The sequence below is a fragment of the Dicentrarchus labrax genome, unplaced genomic scaffold (genome assembly GCF_905237075.1).
Source record: "Dicentrarchus labrax unplaced genomic scaffold, dlabrax2021, whole genome shotgun sequence".
Taxonomy (NCBI): domain Eukaryota; kingdom Metazoa; phylum Chordata; class Actinopteri; family Moronidae; genus Dicentrarchus; species Dicentrarchus labrax.
Window position 1 is genome coordinate 17,326,561 of NW_026136723.1, and position 9,854 is coordinate 17,336,414.

The window sequence follows — 9,854 nt, forward strand, 5'->3', positions numbered from 1 at the left end:
TTTTTTATTTTTATTTGTGATGAAATATCTCCTCATACAGCCACCAGAGAGCCAATTTAATTAAACAGCCTTATTTTTAAAATGTCGGTGAGTAGTTGGTTATAATAATAGCTTAAATACATGATTTAGACGTGGCCCAACCCCGTAATCTGTAGCTAAAACTGCTGCTTTGAAACACAATAAAGTAACGTTAGTATTTGTTTCCTACCAACTGTAGTTTAACTGATATCTGTGCCAACGGTCGGATTAGATTATTAGCCACTCCTCCGTTAGCATACGGATGCTGGTGATGATAGCTAACAGTTAGCTCGTGTTTTTGCTGTTTGGAAAGATGGCTGGGGACTTCCAGGGCTTCGCGCTGGAAAAAGCTGAACTGCTTTCCAGCCGTTTGAAGGAGGTCCTGTCTTCGGGACAAGGATTTGTTCGGGCTCAGTTCGGGGTGGATTTGGGTCTGGAGCCCGAGCTTTACCCGACGTGGGTCATCCTGTCCACGGCCGCGGTGGGTCTGCTGCTGCTGCTCGGTCTGTCCTGGGCCGCCGTCTGTGGCGGTGCGCTCGTCGGGAAAAAGCGAGGATCCCCGGTCATCCACGGCAGCTGTGAGCCCGAGAAGGCCAATGTAGCTAAAACGGCCAAACCAGAAGAACAGAAGAAGAGGAACAAAAAGAAAACGCTAGAAAAGGTACCGTAGACGGTGTTTAACGAGCTGCTGAATCACGGTGGTCCAATCAGAACATCAGCGTCCGATCATTGGTGCACACACAATTCATGCTAAACGAAAGTGGTCAGTCAGTTAGCGTTAGCTAGCTTTAAGCTAGTTTATACATTTATCCTTATTGCTACTTTATTAGTCAGCCAGTTTGGCTATCTCATACACCAGAAATGAACCAACGCTAGCGTTACATCCCACTCTGTGTAAACAACATTAATTAAGCTATGTATGGATCATGTGCCACACATAAACCAGCTAGCTAACGTTAAATAAACAACGAATCATGGTGTATTGATTAGAGAAGAATGCTAACTAGCTGTGCCAACTGACAAAGCTACTAATGATTGTTAGCTAATTGAGTTAAAGCTGTTTGGTTAAAACATTATCGTTAGCCAACACTTATACGATAACCCCTAAAGCATAGCTACTGCTTGCCTTCACGTCTGATGAATAAACTGTATTAATATTGTAAAAATCGCCTGGGTTTCACACATCTACGATTATGTGCAGCTGTTATTCAGTCAGCAGGATAAGTTCCGGACTACGTTTGGTATTCAGCTCACAGCTAAAAGTCTTTGTAGTGAGGTGTAACCAGTTATTTAAGTCAGTGGATCTTGTTTTTAGTAGTTTCAGCAACGTACATTTTCTTTTAAAAACGTACGTTCATGTAGCAGATTAGTCTGCCAATGCTAGATCAGACTTTAGGTAAGTCATTTTTGCTATATTACTGGATCATCAACATCATGTTGTTTATCTGATGTCTGTCTTCCTCCCCCAGAAGAATCAATCCAACGGACAACCAGTGGCTGTACCTCAGGAGGAAGTTAAAGTGACTGAGGCAGTTTCCAAGCAAGCCCCGCAGATCAAAACTGAGAAGGTATTTTTGAGCAGCTGCTGCTAAAACTAAGTGGATCTGAAACTGATGGTGGTGGTTGTTGGTGGGCAGACTGGGCAAGGCAGCACCAAGTGTTTCTTGAGTCTCGCTCCGTATTATAAGACAGTTTTGTTATTGGTAAACTATATCTGAAACATCACTGTCACTCTTTGTCAGATTTGCTAGTGTGGCATGGCCTTAAAGGACATCCCCATACTTCAATATCACTTTTATTTCTCTCTATCCATAGGTGCATGAGGTACAGGCCCCAGTGCAGGTGAAAAAGAACAAGAAGAAAACCAAGACAGATGTGAAACCGGTCCCACATGTGTCTACAAATGACGGGAAGGAACCTGACGATGGTAAGACTCAACTGTCATAGGGGAAATTTCATAATAAGTTCTCACTTCCAAACTGACTGTTTCACACCCCTCGTGTTTTCTGTATTTACAGCCTACTTGATGGTTTTGGCTAGCTTCACTTTGCACACTCATTATGCGGTCCTCTTCTTGTTGCCAGCCTCTTGCTTAAATAATCAACCAAATTTGATCCATAATCAACCATTTTAAATACTTCTTTATTATTGCCCTGCACACACAAAGTCACCTAACAATTTGATGTTGTTTTTTTGTGTCCACCAGGCGCATGGGAGACCAAAGTCAGTAACCGAGAGAAGAAGCAGCAGCGTAGAAAGGACAAGGGCTCTGAGGACTCTGGTAGTCCAGGAGGGGTGGAGGCTCCGAAGACAAATGTGGAGGCTCATGTTGCCACAGCACCTACCAAAACCAGGAAGAACAGAGGAAACCACGGTATTTATCTATGTTATTATGTGGACATTTGGTAATCTAAGGCTTTGGCCTATCATTAAAAGTGTGATTTAGAATTTATTTAACATACAGGCCTAAGCAAATACTGTATATAGCGCATGATGTCAACAGTAATATTGCATGTTACTCATACAGTTTTTTCCCCACTTCTTTCAGAGTCCCTGCATGCAAGAGCCACCGGGAAAGGGGATGCAGCCAGTGGAGCTGGTAAAGACAAAGCTAAACCATTATATTTTTTCTTAGTGAGATGGGAAACCTATTAAATAGCTTGTCTTTTCTTTGTTTATTTTTCTTATGTAATTTTTTCCCTAGTACAGCTTTGTCTAATATCACGATTAAATAGAGGATGTACATAAAAATGTTTCCCTGGGTGTAGTAAATGAACAAGCCTGAAGTTTTGTCTTCATTCCAAAATACAGAATTTGCTAAAATGAAGGTTGTTATTGATTTACCCCAATGTCTGTCCCCTCAGTGTCTACCAGCTGGAAAGAGGAGCCTTCAGTCAATGGTGGAGGTTTGACTGACATTTCTATGAAGATCCCTGGAAAGATGGGTCTCATGGAGGGAACCAAGTGGAGTACATCTACACATTACAGGGCCCCACCTAAACGCCAGTCCTGGGCACAGGAGCCGCAAGGTATCACCTGACCTGGGTAGACAGAAATATAAATATTGGGAGTGGAGTATAACAGCTGAATCTTCAATGTAGTGACTATTGATGTGAAAGTGCTGACTTTCAGCTGTAAAGGTTTTTGAGACATCCATGTCAAGTGAATAGTGTAGGACTTTTTTTTATCCTTAGGGGACTCAACAGTAACAGTTAAAACTGTGTTTGGATTAGCAGTGTGTTCAGAGCTTTCATTATGCAATATCATTTGTGTCTGTTTCAGCATTTTTCACAGTGCCAAGACAGCCTACAGTAATAGTGCTACTTTGACTGCTAGAATGACCCATCTGCTGGGCAAAAGTGGTATAGCAAAAAAAATTCAACAGAGTGTCGTCCTTGTGTATGTCAAGTAAATGACGGTAGTGTGCCAAACACAATGAGCTGTCACGTGAAAGTGCTGAAATTGGGCACAATAAAATGATAATCTGTGATAATCTAATTAAAGCCTCATGTTTGCAGTGATTAAATTATTTGCTTAGACTGTGGAATGTCTTTGTATACAGTAAGCGAATGAATGTTGAGGCCTGATCTGAGCTCCACTGTTTGACAGAACAGCATTCCAACCATATAATCTGTGTTTCTGTGTACTCTCGCCAGCGGTCTGGGGAGGCATTGATGGCCGAATAAAGACTGACCTCAACCCTGTGTCCTTGTCCATGCTGGGTCGAAACACCAGAGGTTGGTATTGTGTGAACTGCCAGATTTATCACCCATTAAAGAAACAGAAATGTCGGATGTAGTTTTTCCATTTTACTTCAACAGCTCAGTGTCGAAGTAACCCAATTACCCAAACCACAATGTCAAATTACAATCCGTCTCTCTTAGACCCAATATCAAATTCAATGGAGATGCAGTTGGCGAGCCATGCTGATGTTGATGATGAATGGTCTGGATTCAGTGAGTATTTCAGCAACCCATCTTACATAACAACCTTTTAAATAACTGCGAATCATTACTAAAATGTAAAAGCTGCCAATAATTTTTAACCCTAATCTTTAAAAAAAATCTTTAAATTAAATACATTTGTTTTGATTTTGTGGGATCAAGGAGTATCCATTTATATATCCATATATGCTCTTGTTCTTTTTTCTTTCTTTTTATTTTATTTTCAAAGATGGAATGGCAGCAGTGGACCCCAGCTCCGACTGGAACGCCCCAGCAGAGCACTGGGGAAACTATGAAGAGCCCCTTGTGTTGGTGACACCAGCACCTCCACAAAAGGCACAACCTGTCCCCAACAAGGTTTTACTGACACTTATTACACCAGTTTCCAAACATTTTAAGAATGCTTTTTGCGTTATTCGGCACACCATTAAGGAAGCAACACAAAAGTCAAGATGTTAAACATTTGCCAAAATAGAAAAAAAAAAAAAAAAAGAAAAAAAACTGAAATCCTTTCATCCTCTTTCCTGATTTATATGTTTATGTGGTGCCCATCCCACAAATTAGCTCTACACACACAGATTTATTTCTGCCATGGACACCACTGCTGACAGTGCTTAGTGTTTTTAATTTTCCAACAACCTGAATGTCTGTTTTTGATATGGCAGCTATCAGAGGATGAGAAGGACACTGAGGATCCCTCCAGTGGAGCATCCAAATCCAAGAAGAAGAGGAAAAAGAAGAAGAAAGCTGAAGAGGAGACTGCCACTGAGGCTCAGGCAAGGAATAAAAAAACATCAAGCCATCAAATGAATATCTTGCACAAAAGTATAAAACTGTTCTAAGAAATGAAAGATTCCTTCTTTTGGTAACGTCATTGCATTTGTTTGATTGTAGCCGGTGAGCAGTGCACCCCAAGAACTTCCTGTGCTGGCCTCCAAAAAGCAGAATCCCAGCATATCCTCCTCTCAGAGTAGGTTTCAACAGCTATAAACTCTTTATCCAGACTCTCTACTTTTCCACACATTTCTATAAAGCACATACTGCATTTCATGTCTATATGTTTAAAGGGGGATGGTTCTAAATACAACTTTCTTATTGTTCCTTTTCCTTTTTAATGTACTTGCAGAGAAGTCTGAGCAGATTGCTGAGCCTCCGAAGCCCACCCAGAAGAAAAAGGTCCGAAAAGAAACATGAAGTCACATCACAGGTCCCTACAAAGCATATGCAAATGATTGTTAAAAGTGTCACATGCAATAATAACCAGGTACAGAGTTTCTTTCTGAGATACATCAGCGGTTTATCAGTTACCAGAACAAAAAGAAAACAAGCAGTGGGTATTACCTGCTTGGCTAAATATAGTGGTTGAAATGTGGTCCTATGGACTGAAATCTTAAAACTAATTTGCACTATTTGCTACACTGCAACCAGAGTGGAGTTCCTGAGGATGTGGACTTGCAGTGGAGGTACGTGTTTATGTAATTATTTTTTATGGCATCAAAAGTGTTTCTTCCCCTCCAAGCGTGTGTTTATAATTGTTAATCCAAAAATACAAAACAGATTTTATTTTTATTTTTTTGTTTGTATGAAAATTTCAGTTACAAGAGACATGTGATTTTTGCTCCCCAGAATATTGCACTTTGTTTTGTTTACCTTGCTGCTGCTGCTCCTATATCAATTACTGAAATGTGTGGGAGCAAGCTGCATGTGGGGGCTGGTCTCAGATCAGGATACGTTCAGATTTTCAAGTCTGTCTCAGTACGACTCTCCCGTGCCCATGTGTACGTTGAAAGAGTTAAGGGTTGTTGTAATTATCTCCCCTCTCCATTCTGGCCATGAAGTGATGCCCTCATAGAGCAACTGCAAAACCCACACTCTTCTTTTTGTTGATGAGAAAGTTACATAAAGCCTTATTAGTTTTGGCTGAATATAGGACTGCACCTAAAATGCATTTTCTACCCCATTTTCTGCAGCGTTGTCACTCTATGAAGCTGTCACTGCACGGCCAGTATGTACAGCAGAAATCAGCAACCTATAATTCTTTAAACGCACAGATTGCATGTGAGTGTTGTGTTAAGATAGATTTGACTTTTCCTTTTAAGTATAAAAGCTCCATCAGAAAGAGTGGCAGCTGTGGTCAGGTTGAATCCCATGTCAGTGACAGTGGTGAGAAGTTTCACAGCCCAAAAAAACCAGTATCTTGTCCATAGAAACTTCTCCACAACGAGTCGTGCAGCGTAATCCACCTCTTCACTGTCTGTCCGTGTGATCCAAACATTTATTGTTTTTCCAAAATATGGTTAGATACACTAATGCCTGAGCTTCACAGCTGTGGGGAGAAGCATAGCTCTGCACTGAAGCTGTGTATTGAGTCAGATTTTGTTGAAACTATGGCAGTTTGGAGCCCACTGACAGCCCAGATGTCACTGATTCATGACTTATGGATCAGAGCAGGTAACGTAAACCAATCAAGGATTCACACTGGGGACTGTTGGTAACTGTTGTGTAGAGAGAACAGTAACTGATCTGAACCACCAGGAGGCACTGTAATGTGAAGTAAAGGAGTAGTGGGATTATCTGATAAAGCAGTAGCACCATTAAGTGTTGTCCCTCTAGATGTATCATTCTGAGTGCATCTGTCTTTATCTGACTAGACTGTGTGTTGATTTTCTAGAGAGTTGATTGTCCCTCCTGCACTCTATATGATTTTTAAAAAAAAACATTTTTCTTCTGGTTTTTGTGCTAGAGAAAGCCATGCCATATGTACAGATTGTAAGGGCTTTTTCCAGTTCTGTGATTGCACTGTGCAAAAGGCTATGTTGAGTTCCTTTTGATGTCAGTGAATTGTTTTTTACTACCTTTTTGCAGAATGTGAAATCTGTAACTGTTTTGGTTGTTACATGACTTCCAGGATGTATGATGGGGGATTTTTTTGAAAAATTGAGAATGAAGACATACATATACATATGGAGCAGCTTTAATTCCTCATGAAAGTTGGTTTTAAACAAGAGACACACACACACACACACACACACACACACACACACACACACACACACACACACAATTACACATATATAAAAGGAATTTTAATTCCATTGCCTTAACCTGTAGTTGTATAGAAAGTGCATTGGCATCCCTTTTTATAGTTTCCATCCAATTGCAAGTTTTGATGTCAGAAATTAATTTCATCTTGCATGACTTTGATAATAGTACTTGTGTACATGAAATTAAATGAACGATTTCTTGCTTTAACTGTTAGTTTTGGTCCTGGAGTACCACTCGGTGTATATACTGTAATAGCTTTTTTTAATGAGACAAGTTGCAGCTTTTCTGTGGGCATCCTATTTAGCGGACATTAACAGGAGTCCGTTGTTGTAGGCAAAGAGCCTTAGTGCTTCAAGGTGTTGATCAGCTGGTGTTGGTAGACCTGATAGAACAAGATGATATGTCGCTGTGGCTTCAGGCGCCCTTTATTTGTTTAATTTTTACTGATGATTTAAGATTGATTCAATCAATGTATTTATATACTTGTCTCTAGGAAATGGTTATGTGAATGATTGTGTTTAACAAGGAGATAAAAATGATATTTCTATGTTTGTTTGGTAAAAATGAAAAATAAATGAGACATGCTTGATATCACATTGTCATACAAATGCTTTTTTTTGTAGAATTACGTACTGAAACTATGGTTTGCATAGTTGTGTTTTTTACGATCTCTTATTGTCAGTGTTGTCTTAAATTAGGACGATGACACATCAAGGGTCAGGAAAGCTAAGACTGCACCTTCTCTAAACTCTTTTCTACCCATTATTCTGAACATTATACACCGTTTGTATTTACAGATGCTTTGACAGCACTTAAAGGACCAGTGTGTAGGATTAAGTGGCATCGAGCGGTGAAGTTGCAGATTGCAACCATCTGAATACAGCTCAGTCTTCCAAGTGTGTATGAGAAATTACGGTTACCACAAGACTCACAAAAAAAGACAAAAGGCCCTGTATCTAGAGCCAGTGTTTGGTTTGTCCATTCTGGGCTACTGTAGAAACATGACAGCTCAACCTGGTGGATGCCATGGAAGAGGACTGACTCCCTCTGTTGATAAAAACAGCATTATAAGGTAACAAAAACACAAATATTCCTATTTTCAGGTGGTTATACACTAATGAAAACATACCTATAAATATGATATTCCTAAATGTTACACACTGGAACTTTTTTGTACTGATTTTGACCTAAATAAGTAAGTAAATTATAACCAAAGCCCCTCAGGCAAGTTATACATAATGAAATCCACTGTTATCCTGAGGAAGTACTGATAATCTTACCACTTTTAATTGTGTTCTCATGACAAATTAACCTTTTATACATATTCTTCCACACAAGCAATCCAGTAGAGGATGCTTTCTCTCTGGCATCTTGTTTTCATGTTTTCTGTCAAACTAATCTCAAATCTGTGATTAATACAATGCGGATTCACTATATGCCATGGTGCAAATCTGTGTCAGCAGCCAGGCCTGTGATAGGCCCTGGTTGCAGTGACCCTCCCGAGGCCAAACTGCTGCCCCAGTCAATGTGGCGAGGCAGTCGCATGGCACGCCTACGGAGCTTGACCTCCTTCATATCCTTAGTCTCTCTATCCCTTATCTCTCAGTTCATTTAGGATTTACCCACTTTTAATCTCGCACAATCTCTGGCTCGTTGTCCATTCACCTTCACTTCAGAGGGATATCACGTTTTTTCAAATTTTTATTTTGTTGTGCTTATTTTTCTTATTTGTGTGTATGAAAGGCAGATATAATAGTGAAGGTCACTCTCTAACGGATGGTGGTGCAGTTACTCAAAGCCCTGCTATTAAAATCACAAAGATCCATCAAAAGTCCCCATGTCTGGAACGCAGAGGCTTCACATAGTGCTATGCTGCAAAGTCGTGTGGCGTGTGGCGACATTATATGACCAAACTAACAAGTGAATTTACCCAAACACTGGCTTTGGGATTGTATTGTTCTCCAGCAGGTCTGAGAAAAAAAAGGATTATATGGCTTTGTATTTCCGGTCATTATGTCAGAGCTCTCTCTGCACGCACATGAATACTTCTGTTTAATATTTCACTCTCTAGGACTGTTCATAGGGAAATAGGGAAAAATCTTTAAGGCTGACAAAATGGACCATCAGTTTGAGATTTTCCTCTTCAAATTCTGTTCCAGTATTTAAAGAGGTGGCAGTCTGGCCAGTATTAAGTCATGGCAGGAGAGGAAAATCCCCTAATGTGACGATGATGCGGTCCACCCACCAGAGCTTAGAGCTGTGGTCACTGGCCCATCTGTCAGGCTTGATCCAGGATGTCTGCACAGACGGACAAACTGTCATAAAATGAAGACTCATTTTTTGTTCTAATACTGCAATAAAATACATCAATATTAAGTCATTTTATTTAGTTAAAAAACAGCTGCATTGGAGTACAGGGGGCCCTGGAGCAAAAGCTGCTGGGCCCCTATTGACCCCTCTTTGCACTGTGCACAGTATCCCTATAATATAATTAATTTATATATATAATTATTTATTATAATTATATAAGCACAATATACAATACAATATACGCCTCAGGGAAGTTCTCTAGCCATGCATTGGTGACAGGTTAAATTACTTTTCTTAACATGGTGGGTGCTGTGTTTAAGGTCCATAGTGAGTCAGAATTCATTACATTCTCTTTGATAAGCAAACTTGTTGTTCTTGTGGCAGAAACTCTAAATTAGTGTCTCCTAGCTTGTGAATCTTTAAAAATTCTACTTTAAAAACTGGACATAGCTGTAAGGAGTATAAAATGTGATTATATCCTCTCAGAGTTCTTGATTTATAGATTTTTAGAGACCCTGAGAGGTGAAAGGTCTCCAG

The 9,854-nt window shown here is 40.0% G+C and overlaps 1 protein-coding gene across 1 annotated transcript; it reads left to right on the forward strand.

Moving 5' to 3' along the window:
• Positions 1-82: 82 nt before the first annotated feature.
• Positions 83-7,601, forward strand: mtdha (metadherin a). The gene is made up of 12 exons (XM_051391400.1): positions 83-679; positions 1,488-1,586; positions 1,834-1,945; positions 2,225-2,392; positions 2,567-2,617; positions 2,883-3,047; positions 3,675-3,755; positions 3,903-3,974; positions 4,192-4,319; positions 4,628-4,738; positions 4,857-4,932; positions 5,089-7,601. Exons 1-12 carry the CDS (start codon positions 332-334, stop codon positions 5,154-5,156), a joined length of 1,479 nt encoding a protein of 492 aa, XP_051247360.1. The 5' UTR covers positions 83-331; the 3' UTR covers positions 5,157-7,601.
• Positions 7,602-9,854: the final 2,253 nt, after the last annotated feature.

Bases quoted from the DNA above. Each gene is read 5' to 3' on its own strand.
- mtdha (XM_051391400.1), top strand. From the start codon at position 332: ATGGCTGGGGACTTCCAGGGCTTCGCGCTGGAAAAAGCTGAACTGCTT. The intron at 3,756-3,902 runs GTTGGTATTGTG...CGTCTCTCTTAG, and splicing joins GCTGGGTCGAAACACCAGAG to ACCCAATATCAAATTCAATG. The intron at 4,320-4,627 runs GTTTTACTGACA...TTGATATGGCAG, and splicing joins CACAACCTGTCCCCAACAAG to CTATCAGAGGATGAGAAGGA.